General features: G+C 41.6%; 1 protein-coding gene across 2 annotated transcripts in view; it reads right to left on the reverse strand.

Moving 5' to 3' along the window:
• Positions 1 to 17893, reverse strand: part of adgrl1a (adhesion G protein-coupled receptor L1a) — a 142374-nt gene that overhangs the window by 10206 nt on the left and 114275 nt on the right. For both annotated transcript variants that reach the window (XM_021320729.2, XM_012871066.3), the window contains 14 exons: positions 17402 to 17505; positions 15737 to 15922; positions 14967 to 15005; positions 10443 to 10623; positions 10221 to 10343; positions 9169 to 9377; positions 7945 to 8118; positions 7206 to 7409; positions 6410 to 6630; positions 6042 to 6108; positions 5773 to 5864; positions 5498 to 5666; positions 4265 to 4420; positions 2838 to 2934 (listed from right to left, as the gene is read on the reverse strand). In XM_021320729.2, the coding sequence (XP_021176404.2) occupies positions 2838 to 2934; positions 4265 to 4420; positions 5498 to 5666; positions 5773 to 5864; positions 6042 to 6108; positions 6410 to 6630; positions 7206 to 7409; positions 7945 to 8118; positions 9169 to 9377; positions 10221 to 10343; positions 10443 to 10623; positions 14967 to 15005; positions 15737 to 15922; positions 17402 to 17505 (2022 nt within the window). The remainder of the gene's footprint in view (positions 1 to 2837; positions 2935 to 4264; positions 4421 to 5497; positions 5667 to 5772; positions 5865 to 6041; positions 6109 to 6409; positions 6631 to 7205; positions 7410 to 7944; positions 8119 to 9168; positions 9378 to 10220; positions 10344 to 10442; positions 10624 to 14966; positions 15006 to 15736; positions 15923 to 17401; positions 17506 to 17893) is intronic.

Here is a 17893-nt window from a genome sequence, read left to right on the forward strand (position 1 = left end):
AAAAAATAAATGCACTCACAAACAGCTATTTATTTGTCATTTCCCTTCCTACTACACTTCCTCTGTCCATCTTTCTGGCACGCTGCACAAGCTTGTCTCCTGTTCATTCTCTGGCGTGCGTCGCAGCGATAAATCCACCAACTTTTTCTCAGTTCCTCGCGCCAGGATTTTTTCGAGCATCACCAAATTAGTCAGGATTAGCTGTCTGCGTGCACCTCCTTCTGGGAATATCTTGTCGAGAGTTAAAGAAGCCGGCTCAAACTGTAGAGAAAAAGTAGGGCAATGGGAAGCATGGGAAGCACTGGGTATGTGTATGGCACGTTTCTGGACAGATTACTATTGTTAGGAAGAGGTTTTGGTTCATATGGAAGTGAATGGGAGAAATCAAAGAGATCTTTGTGAAAACACATCTCTCCTCCAGACACAACCCTGTAATTATTTCTCCACGATAGCGCCGTTAACTATACATGCCTCCCCAGATGCCTTCGTCTTTAACTTTCTGCCAAACTTCTCTCAGTTGCATGGAAAATAAAGGCTTTGCAGCTCATTTGTTTGTGTTTGACAGCCCATCATGAAGTGATTCACATAGTACGTCTCCTCCAGGTCTGGTGATTGCTCTATCGTGACAAAAAAAAAAAAAAAAAAAACTCCAGAAGCCAACAAATCGAGCCACACAAAAGACACGGAGTTGCATAGACACCTCTCATCTATCTAGCTCACTTGCAGCACACCTCGTCCTCACCCCCTGCCTTGCTCCTGTCTCTCTCCTCAATTAGAATAATTACCCCCTGTTCGCTCACACGCTAATCAGTTCATTAAAAACAAAATGGATGAAATTAGCATAGAGAGTGATGGCTGATTTAGCAACTGCCTCGGTGTCATGATCAACACCGACACTCCCCACCTTAAGAGACAAGTCTGGAACCTGAGCCAACCTAGATAATCTCGGTGTCACTGATTGCAGTGGCAGTGACACTGCCATTTACAAAGGTTGAGATAATCAGTGATAGCGAGGATTTATGTGTCTCTTTTATGCCGGCTTTGAAAAACTGTTAAAACTTCGGTTAAGTAGATGCTATAAAAAACAAACACATATATACAAACACAAAAATGACTGGTTTTTTTTGGGGGGGATAAGAAATACGGCTAATTCAGTCAACTTGAAGAAACAAGACTTCATTGGAAGTAGGTTTAGAGCTGTTTCTAGTACCGTTGAAAAGTTTATTGCTTTATAAGGTACACGGTTAGACATCCTCTTTATAAAAAAAAAAAAAAGCACCAATTCCTAACAACCATACTCAGGTAGACAGTGACGTCTAAGTTTTATCCAGTCCATGCTAAGGGCCCAAAAAGTTGCCACGAAAATATCCTCCATACCACTAGAATGCACTGTTGATCGAAGGCAGGACAGATCCATGCTTTTATGTTGTTTATTCCAAATGCTAACCCTATCGTATGCATCTCTTAGTTGAAACTAAAACTAGTATGACTAGGATTTTTCCAATTTCTTATTCTCCCATCATACTGACTAATGACTCCATATGACTTGTACCTTTGATTTAATTAAACCTTACGATTTCATCGGATCAGCAGTTTGTGAAAAACTCACAACAGCTTGTCTGAAAACGGCCGCGTCATGTGCAATATCACTTAATATCACTTCTTAATCGCTTCTCTTCTCTACTCTGATGCTCGGTTTGAACTTCAGTAAATCTTCTCCATCTCATCTTAAAGCCTTAATGCACTGAGTTGCTGCCATGTGAGTGGCTGATTGACTACTTGTGTTAACAAAAAAGTTAGGGGATACTCAGCCTGGGCGCTCTCATATCTGTTGCTAACGTCCAATAATAATAACAATCTTTATTATTATTGCAACATGCATTCCAATGACATTTCTCTGCATTTAACCCTTTCTAGGGGCCAAGGGTCTTGCTCAGAGAGCCAACGTGGCAGCCTGTGGGGTTTGAACCAGGTACTTGCAGCCTTCTCAGAGACCAATCGTGCTGCTCTAACCACTAGGCCACCACTTCCCTTTATTTTTTATTTTTCTCAATAATAATTATAAGTATATATAGCCGATTTCATGTGTACATCAGTTCATATCAATTAAAAGTTCCTTTAAAGACGTATTTGCTTGAGATTCAACTCTTTTTGAAAGTTTTGCAAACATACCCAGTGTCAGCGGAAGCTGTGTGCATTACAACAGCCCTAAAGACACATTCCTTGAGGAAGAAAGAGGACACATAAGTCAACTGTCTTACTGCGCCTCTTAAATCAGCTGCAAAGAAAATACTGTGTGAGGTTATGCTCAATGTTTTTTTAATATTGTAATCCTGTTGCATTTTGGCAAAAGTATGTCAAAAGCATTCCAACATGGCCTCGGGATACAAGATTAACAGGTGAAAAAGCTACATAAAAAGCCTGCTTTGAAATACGAGGGAAGCCGAGCTCCATATATTTCAGCTGTTGCTTCGGGCCATGAATGACGCGTAGCTGCTTCACCTTTGAGTAAAACACAGCAGGTTGGAAGCTGAAACTCGCCGTCCAAGAGCAAGACTTTGAGCGTCTGTTTAAACTTTAAGCTGCTAATTACCACTCTTAGCAAATTGCATCAGTAAATAACCTTACAGTAACACAGCAAAAGCATTAACGCGCATTTCATCATCATCACTATGAGCACATTTTACTGTGCATTACTATTTTTTTCTCCCTCCTGTGTAGTCTCTAGTAAAAGCCTCTTTGGTCAGTTCTGCTGTAACGCATAGTTGTTTGGAGGCATTTAGGTGTGAATAATTCAACGGAGGTGACAGAAAGCAGCGACAGAGCCAGGGTCTCACCACGGTTGAGCGTCGGGGTGCTGTTTATGTCTCCTGCCATGAATGAAGATTCTGTCTGCTTCCGGACTGTGTCGTTCCACATCCTACGGATCCGACTCTGGGGGGGGGGAAAGCAGAACGCAGTGAGTGGAAGCCGATGCACCCGTTTGTCACATTTAAGTTAATATCAGGCAATGATGAGCAGAGAAAATGCCATGAATCATTTCTAAAAGGCTTGATGACAAAGGTGGCACCACCATTCATTAGATTTAGGGATCAATGCTTTTTCAGAGAGTACGACTAGTTTGGATAACCTTTTTTCCTCTTAACAAATAAAAATAATCATTTAAAAAAAAGCTTTTTGTGTATAGTCGGGTTAACTTTGTGCAATATTAAACATTCTGATAATGCAGACCATTTGAATGTGATAATAATTATAATAATAATTAAAAACCTGTAATTTTCAAATATGCCACTTAATCTTTTCCATGTTATCTCCATCTTTACCTGCATATATATACTGTATATATATATATCAGCTGTGGGTAGATTTTTTTGTAAATCAGTGTGGCAGCTGTAATCAGAACTAGGAGGCTCCCTGTGATCCGCAAAGAACAATAGACAAGCATGTCAGACAAAAGAGATTTGGGATGGGGTAAAGAGGCGTGCAACTTTGCCACATTATCATGGTGGGTTAATGAGCTTGTGATGCGTAAGATGTGATTGCAGTAGCTGATACAATTGTTGCATGTTATTACATTTTGGAAACGCTTGTTTGTTGATTGTAAAGACTACTTGGCCATGTTTGTTTGTGTGTCATGTGTCTCTGCCTCTCCACGTATCCCAGCATGAAACAGTATTTCTGCAAGTCCTCTGTGATGGTTTCTGCATCTATATAAATAAATGAGCGTCTAAAGATACATTTATAAGTGAGTCATCTCGCCGACAAGGCACTGATCTGCCAACACTTTGCGGAAAGGTAACAGCGAAACTTTCAAAACAAATTGCGAACGTGCGGGCAGATCAGACTGGATTGTTTATTTTAATGCTGCAAATGGTGATGTCATAGCCTTTATTGCCTTGTCCTGGAGAATAAATGCATTACCGGAGTCAAATTTGATATGCACAAACCTCGGTTGTTTTACAAGTAACCGGAATAAGTAAATATTCCTCCGCAGAGTAATGTGTGAATCATTGGTAATTAAACCTCTGCACATATAGTCTTTCATAACAGAGCTCTCATCCTTTTTGGCAGCACTCTAAAATAGCCAAGCACTATCAAGAGAATCATTTGACTACAAAATCAATTTTTCTTTATAGTCCACAGAAAAGTACAATCATCTTGCAAAAAAAGACAGATTTCCTCTTCATTTCCTCAATGAGAAACAAAATTTGATTATCCCAACGACACATAAAGAGCTTTGTGAGGGCGTCTGTCTTGTCCGCACCTGTCTGTGGGCAGCTGCATGGCGAGCTTGGCTGCCGCTATAGTAGCGGTTGTTGGCACGCAGGCCTGAGTTCTTCAGAGAACCGTGGGAGCTGCTGGTAGAAGAACGGCTGCAGCAGTAGGAGTGACGCAGACATTTACTGTACTCCTTATGGACCTGCAAAAAAAATATATAACAAAAGAAAAAAAACAAAAAAACAACACCAGCAGGGTGAGCGGCTGTAAAGAATGATTCATAAAACCGAAGCATGTAGCTTCAACAGGCTGATCGCAATGCATAGCAGGGCAGCGATTCATTCCGCAGCCACAGAAAAATGGACCAAATGCGATGCATCTAAGCATGCATAATGAATATTAATTATTTATTCCCCTGGACTCAACGTTTCTTGAGACAATAATTAACTACATTGCCTGGCTGCTATCCAGGCTTCAGTTGGATGAAGTGACACACAATACATACAAATATTGCGCTTACTACACTGCAAAAAAGGGAACCACAGGTAAGTAAAATCTTCTTGAAATGATTACATTTGAGCAGGGAATTTTAAATGATCTGCAAATAGAATAAGATTTTTGCACCTAAAATAGAAAAACTCATCTCCATCATCTTACTTCAAGTGCAGTATATCAAATTGTCTTATTTTAGGGGTCAAAATACTCATTCTATTGGCAGATAATCTTATTTATCTGCGTGAATCAAGGACAAATACACTCATTTGAAGAAAATTTTACTTATTTAGACTTCCTTTATTTTCCAAGCATGGAATAATAACAAGTAAATTATGTGATTTTTTATTCAGCACCAGTTTGCATGTTAATATTTTTGCCATGCAAGAAGCGTGCTTGGTCATTTACATTGGCTTTAGAAAATCCTTCATACTTGTTTAGCTTTTTGTTTTACATTCCAACCAGATGCTCGAATTCATTAGAAGTGGAGGAAACACCCTTTGCTGAAAAACAGCTCCAAGTCTTTCGATGTATGTATCAATTAGCACGTTGTTTTTTTTATTTAAAGAAAACAGAAATGTTTGTGCGTTCTTTCCAAATTAGACCGAGCTCGGTCAGAGTGAAGGGAGAGAATGGTGTGGATTCTCTTTTCAGATATTGTTTTTTAAAAGTTCCAGAAAAACAAGGACCATTTTACTTTCACTTCACATTTATGCAGTTACAAAACTTGGAAACGTTTAAGGAGTAAGAACACTATTACAAGCTGTTTATTGATTGATAATGTTACCTTCTTCTGCAGTGCGCAGTGGAAGATGAAGATGAACATGCCCTGGAAGGCATTGAAGGTGGTGAACAGGTAGGCCATGATCACTGTGTTCTCATTAATAAAGAGGAGACCAAAAGCCCATGTCAGCCCAAGCAAGAACAGCAGCGCAATGGCCCCGAGAGCCCACGACCTGGGGGAATTGGAGAGATATCAGAAAATGAGAGCTCCTCTTATATTGTGGTGTATAGAACAGAAAAAGCCCGGCTCATTCAGGGTTTTTAATAAATAGAACGTACTTTATGTTATCGAGGCGGCTTGAATCTGGCTTGAGTGCTGAAGAATTACGAATCATCTTATGGAGAGTGATCATGAGGAAAATGAGGTTGAGCTACAGACAGATGAAAAAAAAAAGAAGTAAGTTAACAAATCCTGAGCAGGAACGCTCTCTTTGCATTGTTAATATTCCCAAAATGAAAGAGTCCTGCACAAGAACGTCTGATTCCAAAAAAAAAAAAAAAAAAAAAAAAAACGGAGGTGTAAAGGATAGTATTTGACAAGCTAATACCATAATAACAAATGACACAGGTCCAATGAAGCTCCAGATGAAGTAGTTATCCACTCGAAGCCAGCATCTGGAGTGGCACAGAGGAGAGAGTTATAGGCAGCTAAGCCCAGGAACAAATCTACAGACACATTGAGTCACGTGCACACACGCACACACACTGGCAGGCATGCGCACATCACATCCCTGTCTCAGCGGATTATGTTATAAAGGCTAATCATCGGGCTTCAACTAAGTGTGTTCAGAAAAGCCAGTCTGTGGGGAGGCATGAGAGCCACTCACACAGCACTGCATATTACATTTCCAGCTGGGGGAATAACATAATCCTACTTCTCAATCTGCAGGTGCAAAAGGCCTGTCTTCACACATACGCTTTCTTGGTCCCATAGCTCCTGTAGTCTATGGCTGCCGAGATGCCCACCACCAGCGCGGGGAAGCAGTAGCCGCACAGATAGTAGTACTTTTTGCGCGAGTACTCGCTCTCAAAGACCTCCACGAGCATGAGATAGAGTTGCACCCCCTCCAGACACATCCAGGAGAAGGCAGCCAAGAAGAAAAAATGGAGAAGGCCGGCAAAGATGGGACAGACGATCTGAGGGCAGCGGTCAGGAAGAGGGAGGACAGGAGAGAAGAGGAATGGGGGAAAAAAAATTAGGCCAGGGTAAGAAGGAATCATTAAGATTAAGGCATTTAACCAAGTGAAAATCAGGAGAGGACAGAACAGGGTCACTATCAGGCACCGAACACAAAAAAAGGGGGGAAAAATGAAAAACTACCCCTAGGTGACTGGTGCTGTGCATATTATTGAGGGGTAATTTATTACCTTGTCTAGTAAAGGTTTTATAGAGTAAATTAATGGCACAATGCTTCAATTTCAGTTTCATAGCAATTCAGTAGGAAAAAAAAAAGTTTATAAAGTCACCTGGGTTTTCTGTAAATGTCATTCTCAAGTTAGTTATGCATAGAAGCTAACCTGACCTTTTGACTCTGTCTAATTTACTGCATATAAGCAAGTAAATTGAGTTTTAAAGGAGGCTTCCAAATGCAAAAAAAAAAAAAAAAAGGATATGTAAAATCTTATTTAATCACCAAGAAAAACCTGAAAAGTCATGAGTAAAAATGGATAAAAAGCAGGTACGGGAGTAGGCACTGTGGCTAAAAACTCACATGATATTCCGTTTTGTCAATACCGATGAGGAAGAGCAGCTCAGCGATAAAGAGGTTGATGCAGAGGTTCTTGTGGATTGTGTTGCGGTCAGTCTGCAGACCCCGCAGGAAGCAGAAAGTGGAGATGCAGATGGCCAGACACACTAGGGAGATGACGATGCCCACCCAGGTGATCACAAACAGGATCAGCTCGTGCATCCGGCCCTTGTGGATTAAACGGTGAAAAAAAAGAAAGAAACAGGTGTAAGAAATGTGGAGAGGAAGAGGGGGGGGGGGGTGAGAGTGGGTGTGCGTAGAAACAAGAATAGTGAAGAATAGTGGGACAGGAGATAAGCAACAGAAACAAAAGAGGGATGGATGGAGAAGGGGGAGGAGAGAGAAAGAGCCAAATTGCCTTATTTAATATTTGTAAATATATGCACAGAGCTAAAATGGGAAGACAAGAGACAAGACATTCTGAAAAAAAAAAAACATGACATTTAAATTCATGTGAATGTCAGCTAGAAGTAGTGGGACATGAATTTGTAAGCTGTTGCCTCCCTGAATGTCAGCGTGAAAGAAGGAAAAGAGAAAATTCAAAACAAAGCGCTTGTCAGCCTTGAGAAGGGAACATTATTGTGCATGTGTGTGAGGGTGTGTGACAGAGCGAGCGCTAATGCTCACGCGAATGAATGTCAGCATAAATTAGCCCACTTCCATTTTAAATGTGTGTCTGCGTGCCACGCCCTTGTTCCCTTACATCCGCCTCGTGGTGAGCCATGAGCACGGCGAAGTTGGTGAGGTGGCTGCAGGAGCACGTGGTGTGCGTGGCGTTGGTGTCCAGCAGCCTGCAGCCCTGCGACGACCACTGGCCCGTCATGGAGCGCTCAGAGTAGTTCCAGAACGAGCAATTGGGGGTGTAATAATTCTTGTTCTGCAGAAAAGGAAGTCAGGTGGTAAAGGCATACGGCACTGTGGGAAAGCAGTTGCATGTTAAAGATCTCCTCTCTTTATTGTTTTTTAAGGTTTCAGATGATCAATATGTTTATTCTTTTAGACAAAGAATTTTTGAGTAAATATACAAGTCTGTTTTTAGATGATGATTTCATGTATTAAGGTAAGATAACTACCCATAACAACCAGGCCCTACAGCCTGTAGGTACAACCAATAACTGGTTGCACCCCCCATGGCTGCAATAACTACTATCAAGTGTATGTGAAAACTGGTGTTTTGCATCCCCTGTAAAGGGGGAATTTTGGCTCCCTTATCTCCGCAGAATTATAGTTTTTCAAACACAAAGAGTGCATTTATGGTCAAGTCACTGCATTTCCATCCAAATTTAAGTCCAGATTTTGACTAATCCCATCCAAAATCTTTTTATTTGTTTTTTATTTTGGAGCATTCAGATGTCGACTTGCTCGCGTTCTTTGGATTGTAATCGTGCTGTCAAATTCTCTTTTTAAAATGCTGTGTTAGTTTTATGGCATATGTAACACACTGCAAAATCTTCTAAAAAAAAATGTTGTTCTGTGCGTCAATGTTTTTCAATGTCAACAGAAATTTCATTAAGATGTTTTTTGGCCTGTGTAACATAGGTATTTATGTTGTTTCTGATCAGCTGTGTATTATTCTGCCTTGAAAGTCTCCTTTGGATGCCATTTATGCCCCGTTTCTTTCTCGTTTTTGCCTACTTCATGTTGCTTGACAGGGTCTATTTGAGTGGTTTCTTGATTCTACAGGTCTGATAGTAGTTTAACTACTATCAGTAGGTGGCTAGTGAAATTGAACCCAGCTTTCAGTAAAGGCTAACAGTTAATTCACGACTTAACAAGGACAACAATTGCTTTTTCACATAAGTCAAGGTTGGTTTAGGTAAGATTTCTGTCTTAATAAAGGCAATCACCACTTGAAAGCAACTATTTTATTTACTAAGGTTATCTTTGTCTGATGTAAAAGAAAAAAAAGAGCAAACAATAACAGTACCTGAAGATGTTTGAGAGTGAAGACCACCGGCTGAGTGAGAAACACTCTGCTGGACTCTTTGTTGATGGAGGCAGCGATTACATGGGAGTTGACCGCCAAGCGCTTCCTCTCATAGCTTGGTCCCTCCATTTCTATCTTCACCGTAGCGTTCTCAGTGGACAGGAAAGAGCCCAAGTTTTTGTACAGAATGAAAACCACTTTTACTTGTCCTGCAAAAGATTAGATGAAACGGCAAGAATCAATAATAAGGTGTGAAAAAGGCAGCTGTTACTCAAAAAGGGGAGCTACTCAAAAACCGCGAGGGAGGAGGGAGATGGAAGGAGTAAATAGAGAAACGAGGGCATAATATGGAAACAGCGGCAGAAATGGCAGAGACGGAGAGCAGAGAGTGACGGAGCGAGTGAAAGGGAGATGGAGAGAGGGAGTTAGTGAAGGTTAGAATGATGGTAAGGACCGTTTCATTTTGACTGGTGCAAGAGAGCGAGATTTAATGTGGAGGGCAATGGAACATTCATCCCTCAAGCATTCACAGATCTCTTATTATTCCATATGAATATTTCATGTGGGTTTGTTTCAATCATTCTAATCTCGTTCCCACTGCAGAGCCTAGGAGAGGCAGAAAACAGAGGGAGGGTAGGGATGAGGGGCCGCTGAAAGAGGAGGGGAGCGAGAAAGGATGACGGGGGGTTGGGAACAAGAGAGATGTGACACGGGGATAAGATGGTGGAAAGACTAAGCAAGGGAACGAGGAAAAGAAAGGGGAGAGAGTGCTGAGATAGCTGTGCCAGGCTGGGGCCGATTGTAATCTACACGCCTCCCCAGCTATTCTATTAAGACTGCTGTTAAGAAACCATCAAGAAAAGAAATTGTCTCAGCGCTTTTGTTAATCTGATTAGGGTGTTATTATGAACCAATAACTTAGTCAACTGCATGCAGATTGTTTTAAGATTGCACAAAAATGCAAATGAAAACATAACCGAGTGAGCTGCTAAGGACAGTGCAATCTTTCAGATGTTGAGGGGTGACGGAGAGGAGGAGTAAGGGCTGCTGACCGTTGCGACTGTACTGCTTGATGGTGGAGGCTGAGAGCTGGATGGTGCTGTCGCTGGCGTAATTCTGTGGGAATGACAAATCCTGCAGGTCCATCTCGGTGTTGACAACGTGCACCTCCAGATCTGGTGGTGAAAGAGAGAGCCACAAAACCGAGCCAAGAGCTTTACTTAGTGGTTTGAGGCGCACTATGTCCGTAAACACTACTAATATTGTTTGCTTACCAACGCTGGGGGCTCGGTCAGAGAAGCGATTCCCGTACATGTTGTTGGCCAGGAGGAAAGCTCCTTTTTCCAGGACGTCCAGGAGCATGGTGGCCGTGTGCGCCTGCTCTGTGCTGTTCATGTCCTGCCAAGAGTCCAGAGCCTCGGGACGGAGCAGGTTGTCCACTGTCTGAACAACCGCCTGGAGCATGCAGAAGCAGAAGCAGGTCATCTACTTAAATGTTATTCAGAATGTTTAAGAACAAGGCAAAATCTTAATACTTTTGTAATATCACAAATTACAAAACTCAAAATTCCCTCTATGATTTTGCCCTCATTAGTCGACCGGAATATAATGCAAATCAGTAAAATGATAATAGTATATTTCAATAATATGTTTTAACGAATAGGATCACTCTGGGGTCAGTTATACCAACACTTTCCATGAGGAAATCGACACTGAGACAAGACTCAGCTGATTTCAGTGTCACTGACATGTTTAAAATAAAGGCAAAGGATACATAAAAGAAACTGGACTTCCTATTCAGGCATGCTGACTGTTCATTCAGGCTGCCCCAACAGAAAGTTAGAGAACAAGAAATGTCCTTTTGAACAGTCCAATGTTATTTGTTATCTTAAATACTTAGAAATCTCACAGTCAAAGTAGACACTAATTGCCCATGTACGCTCAACATTTAACACGCAGACACACACGGAAGAAGCCCTTGTCTGTCTTCTGTATTCGATTTGTCCGTCATCGGGGAGCTTGCGCATGGATATCCAAATGCAACAAAAGGAGAAATACCAACACAGATCATGGGGGCAGTGTGGCGCAGTATGGCTGATCAGCAATCACTCAAAGGAACAAAGACCGAAGCTATAACAGAAATAGCCCGACTTGTCCATCTACAATCCACAAGGTATGTCACTGCTGCACAAAACTACCCCCTCCTAATGTGGTGCATCTTTTTCTCGCGTTCAGATAATCTACACTTGAATGTTCACGACACACATATTTAGAAAAGTGTTTCTTGTGTCTTGTGTATGTTTTGTCTTTAAAATACCAGAACTTGCACATAACCTTGCATTTTTGTTTCTATGATAATTTTTGAATATTAATTTCTTGGCTGCCAACTTTTTACTTTTACTTTTATGTTGAAGTAGTGCTACTCTTACTTGAGTACAATTTTTGGCTACACTACCCACCTCTGGTTGTGTGGGAGGGGTCCGCTGGCACCCCCCTTTTGCCTACCCCCCTCAGTTTTAAATGCACTTGAGACATGCAGCAACACCACTTATGAGCAGGGGGAGGGAAGCTTGGGGTCTTTTTCACACCCTTGTTCTCTGATTACAATCCAGAGTTGAGGCCTGGAGGAGGAGAGATCCACCTAGCTGGTGTCTGGGTTGGGGATGGGCATTGGGTTCTGGGCCCGGCTGGCACTCCTGCTCTCCCCGGGAATAGGGTGTGTGGCTTAAGCATGGAGGGCAGGGTGGGCTCTGGTTGGCTAGGCCGTTTGGATTGTGTTGGCCTCATCTTTTTTTTTCCTCCCCTGTGAGTAGTTATGAGAGTTTGAACGTGGGAGGGGTAAAAGGGTGGGAACGTGTGAATGTGACTGGGTAGCTGTTTTTGTGGTTTTTTTTGTGTTCTTTTTGTCAGGTTGGGTTTTGGGGCAAGTCTCTGTGGAGCCCATTACCCCGCCTTGACCCGCTGGTGCGTTGGTGGTCCTCTGTGTCCGAGGCTGGGTGCTTCGCGGGGCCTGGCTCTGTTGATCCGCTCTGGCAGAGCTGGCTGCTGGGGGAGCCTGTGGGTTTTTTGCTGCAGCTCCCTGGGGCTTCGGCACTGTGGCTGCTGGAAGGTTTCCTGGGCCTCTCCTCTCCTCTTCCTTGGAATGGGGGAGGCAGCTACGCCTATGTTGGTCTGTCTTGAGCTTCCTAGCTCTGGGGACCCTTTTGGGCTTCTGGTTTCCCCGGTGTCTGCCATGGCGCTCTGGGAGGTCTTTGGCTCCTCACAACCACTACTGAACATTTTTGTTATGTATAAACCTTACAAATAAAAGTAAACTCTCGCAAACATCTGCAGGTGCTTGAATCCAGCTGCTTACAGATTCACTTCTATAAAGAAAAACCCTATTATTAGAGCTGGCTGTGACTACATACATCTTGTATTAAATAAGAGGTATTTTTCAGAGATGTTATCAAGGCATTGTTTGTTTGTACCTGTGATACCTTTTTGTTTGGTTTTGCTGTTTCTCTTTATATTTCTCTCTGAAGATGCAGAAGCAGACTCCGAGGATGTTATCTTTGTACTCTCTTTTTCCTCTGATCTACTTTGTCACCTTTTCTCCCTTTTAAAGTTTTGCCTCATCTTTTTCTCTCCCTTTTCTTTCTCATTTACCTTTCCGTTTCTGTGTCCATTGAACTTGAAATAATGGCAAAAATAATATATCTAACAACGTTTTTTTTTTTTTTTTTTTGCATATGTATCAAGCAGAGTACTATAGCAAAAGCAGTAATTATTTGGCATTAACACAATTTTTAATGCAACAATGCCAGACAGGGCACATGTACAAAAAAAGAAGAATGTACATTATCACAAACTCATCCACTGTTGCCATGTTTGTCTCAAACTGTCTTCTGACTGTTGAAACATAAACTGAGAACGCGGATAGGCCCTGATGTTTACTTTGAGTAATATCTGCCGTGCTACTTGTGCTCCTCGTGCTAAACACAAATATAAAATGCTAAAGACAGTTTCAAAAGCCAACTCTCTAATTTGGTCTTTGTTTTAAAACAATTGATGATGCCATGTTGAACTGCAGAGCTGTGTAACAGCTCCCTCCAACTTATGGTGTAAAGTCACCTCTGCTTTAAAAACAGATTACTTTTACCTGCTCATTATTTTAGAGCTTTTTCTGCCTTAAATATTAAGTTGGGTGTCACTTAAGTTGAATTTGTAAAGCCGTCCCAGTCCTATTACAGTACTTGGAGGATTTTATTGTACTGTAGATTTTCCAAGAGAGACAGCTCAGTGACTTTGACTCTTCTTTTGAGAACATAATTGTTTATTTTCTCTATGTGCAGTAAGGCATAACTTTGAAAAAAAGAAAAGTATTTCCTGAAGAAAAATAAGAACTAGTCTGTCAGAAGGTCAGAGCTTAGAAAAGTTGATTTGAAGTCGCTGCTGTAAAAAATATGTGATTGGTGGATCTCTACGTGACAATAATGATTATTACTTTGCGGTTTTGCGACACTTCACATCCAGTCCTGGATGACTAATTATCAGACAGTCAGTCATTAACACTGTTTCTAACAGCCTAACTCAGTTCTCAGGAAGTGCTATTAGTTGTTAATTAACCATCATTAATTACCAGTTTGCTCCTAAACTTGCTTATCACTGTCTTTGCAATGATTAATTTTGTGTACTACATGATGCAGCGCAAACTTGTTTGATAAGAAATTCAACATACAAGTTTACTACAATAATTTCCTAGAACCTTACCACTCTCCTGCAGTAAATTTGTTATTATGCTATGTCAGACATATTACCATTCTATTTCACACTTACAATTCATTTAATGGCAATTTTGATGGTTGTATCAGCCATCCAATTTATTGGAGTAGCCTGCTTGATGAATCATGTAATTCTCTTGCTCAGACCTCTCAAAATGAAGGATAGACTGCTGTGAGGAATAAAGAGCATTGCTGTTAAGAAAATGAATTGAGCATCAGAATGCACTGCATTCGCTAGAGAGGAAAAAGGCCGAGGGTGTTTGTATGTTATCCTTGGATCAGTGGTTATTATACAAAGCTACCTTGCAGCAAGTGACACAAAGTAATAGCCCAGTAGCATTCAGCGCTGCATGCTTTGCATTCGTCCTGCAGAAACGGAGATCATAAGACGTGGGGTCATATTACAGCAGAATGCTGAGAGGTCAAGGCACATAAAAGACTGGGTGCTGCAGAGTGCTGCATTTCATCATTACAAAGAAGCACACACAAAGCCTTTTTCTTGATATTAGATAAGAGCTTTCCCAGAGCCAAAGATATTGCATACATATTGAAAACGCGCAGAAGGGTGTCATAAGACAAACTGTTGCTTTTCATACAATAGTCAAATTAGATTTTCTCCGGGCAACAGGTATTGTACCTTACTGTGCAACACGACGAGGCCAAGGCTGATATTAAACTCATACCGTAAGCTCCATCGCAGTGCAACAAGATTATCTTGCAGGCAGGTGAGTTCTTCATTAAGTGACACCATTTTTATAAATACATGGAACAAAAATAACCAGCAGTAGAAAAAAAACATTTTTTTAATGTGTGTGAAATACATTTAAATACAATGAATGCACTCTGTCCTTCAGTACAAACCAGAAGTTTTGTAAGCGGTTTTGTAAGACAGGACATTGACGACAATACTGAGCCTGAGGAATTTCATCTACACAAACCTAGTCTGCACCAGACCATCTCTTGTCTGTTATTCAAAGTCAGAGAATAGTTTGATTTCAGACACGTGAAGGAGACAGATGCAAGAGAAAAACCTACCTGGATATATGCCCGGCAATTCTGCTCTCGCTTCTGGAACTGGCAGGAGGAAAACAAAGCATGGATTTATTACACTGAGCAAAGAAAAAGAAGATACCTAAAAAAAAAACTATGCAACAATGAGGTATGTTTTCTAATGTTTGATAAATGCATTCAGTACCATATTTTTCGGACTAAAAAGGCACACTTAAACTCCCTAAATTTTCTCAAAAACTGATAGTGTCTTCTAATCTGATGTGCGTTATGTATGATTGAGCTTACTGACCAATTTTATGTGGCAAAATGCATACAATGTGTAAGTACGACATTGGTAAGCAATGAAGCCGCTCCGTTCAATGGATATTCAGAACATTACGGTACACTGTGTCACTACCTGATCTGACCCCTGAGCAGTCTACAAGACCTGACTATAATGTCTAAACTAGAAGTGCATTCATGTAAGGCCTGTGCCTGAAGTATCTGTTAGCAACAATAAAAGAAGTAACTTAAGTAAATAAGTCTATTTTTGCGTTGTGTTAGAAACAGGGCAGTGTGGTCCAACTACTCTGTCCTCCCGACAGGGACAGATAGCTCTCCCTCTCTGTAGTATGCACGTACGTTGAGGGGCAGAGTGATATTACACACTTGGGAAGAATATTTAATGCGCATATAATCTGGTGTGCTTTATCTGTGGACTTAGACACACATAGACACGTTCATTCACAGTGGGCTTTATAAGGCCTTATGGTCCGACAAATACTGTATATTGTTTTAATTACACCTTCTTGTACCTTATTGTAGTTTCGCCCAGCAGACTCTTTATTTCTGGGCTTCAGGGCTTGAAGCTGGGCATCCAGTATATCCAGCAGCTGCTCAATCAGTCGGACAGTCGAACTAATATCACCAGCTTGGATCCGGCCTCTTGTGTGGTTCACCAGCTCACTGGCTATGTTGGGAGCGTTCTCCCCACTCTTTATCTGCATAAAATAAAAAATAAATATATACACATAAATATATATATATATATATATATTCAGATTTATTTGCAAATCACACATAGACTTCCCTCTAATATTAGATGGTTTTGTATCCCTGTAAATAAAGACCGACCTTGCAGAACACATCATGAAGTTTCCATTATCCTTAGATCCTTTTCACACTTTGCAAATTGCAGCCTTTTAAAACACACTGCAGTTGCAATTGATTTTTGCCAAAAGGAGATGGTATAATGGATTCTTCCAATGGCAGTTCTTTTAAGGGCAAATCACATGCGCACACATAACTGTAATGCTTCTGCCCTGCAACTACGTGCTCTGTTTGTTTTGCGGACACTGTTTGTGTTGCCGCTCTCTTCTCTGCTGACTAGTGGAGGCAGCGTCACCTGTGCTGATCTCATTATCCTGCATGCCTTTCACCTGCAACTCTGCCAACATTATTCTGCCTCTCACAACCAGCCTCCACCAGATTCTTGAAAGCCTTTGAGGGAGTAAACCAACCAGCATTCTCTGATTGCCTTGCCAAGCTGTGATCTTGACTAGTTTGTTTGGATTTCCCTGCCTTGCCCCTGTCGGATTCTCCAGTTCGCCTCAGAATCCTGGATGACGACCCCCTGTTCCACTTCCTGACCAAACCCATGGCCTAGCCCTCTAGTTACCTCTGCCTGTCATCGTCTTATGGCTCTGACCCTCACCTGGATTCCTTCCTGCCAAGCCCTGTACTTGTCCGTGTGGAGCTAATCATCTTTGCTGCCTGCTTCCCCCAAAGTGCTGGTATGGAGCCACTGATCAGGTCCAGAGCACCCTCCTGAACTCTGAGAAGTGGTTCCTGTGTGTGCTCCTGGTGGTTTCCTGACTGAGCTTGCTTCGATATCTTTAAGTAAATGTTTTCTTTTACCACTCCTGTTGTCTGACTGAATCATTGCGGCCCAGGTCTGAGCAATCCAGTAGCAAAAAAAACTAAAAAAAAAAAAAAAATCAAGGAAATCCATTAGCAGTGCGCATGGAAAAAATGATTAGTAAGTCCAATGTGGCTGCTTTGATTACACATACGGTTTGGACGTTTGATTTATAAGCATAAATGCTCGTGGATCAGTACAAGGCTATAATGTTTAGCTACTGCTCAGGTGCAATGTACAGATTTTTTACATTTGCAACCGCTGCAATAACAGCTCTGATTCCGGTCCCACAGAAAATGTGTGGGCAGATGTGAAAATTGTTTTTAAGAATACTGAGAAAATCTACAGAAACAAAATGCAGGCTACCGCATATAAGTGGAAAAAAAATTAAGTTAATTAAACAGTATGAGCACATGCCTTGTAATAAAGGATCTCTATTTTAATCAGGACAGCCTTGGAGATATGTTAATGCCGTATCATATGTGGACAGGGAATGTGTCCAGGGGAGAAGGGCAGAAGGAAGGGACGAGCCCCTGACCGGGGATGTGGCTCTGGCTCTCACCTTCTGTGCCACCTGGTTGACCCATGGGGAGGTGCAGTTACTCAGGTCAGGACCCCGTGGGTTCCAAATGACCTGATCCGCCAAGCACTGGAATGAAGCAATGCCTGGAGAAAAGCAGGGGAAGAGGAAGTGGGGTGAAGGGGAATGTGGAGATAATAAGCATTAGGTGACTGCAATTAAAGGGGACAGTGTGAAGGAGAGGGATGAACGGAGAGCGTGTGATAGTTTTAACCTGGAAGAATTAAACAGAATCAGTTTTAAATATGTAATACTCAAAGCGTTTGAAGATGGGTGTGGGGAAGGACGAGGGAAGAAGAGTAAAACAGAGAGTGAAATGAGGCTGAATGAAAAAGGTTAAATAACACGCTACAGCCAGCGAACACAGGAGGAAAGAGGGAGGGGGGGCAACAATACTGTATCCTCGCACATCACGTAATATTTCATCTCTGCACACAGTCACACATAAAGAGCATCAGATATGATCCCTCACTG

Source organism: Fundulus heteroclitus, unplaced genomic scaffold (genome assembly GCF_011125445.2).
Source record: "Fundulus heteroclitus isolate FHET01 unplaced genomic scaffold, MU-UCD_Fhet_4.1 scaffold_135, whole genome shotgun sequence".
In the NCBI taxonomy this organism is placed as follows: domain Eukaryota; kingdom Metazoa; phylum Chordata; class Actinopteri; order Cyprinodontiformes; family Fundulidae; genus Fundulus; species Fundulus heteroclitus.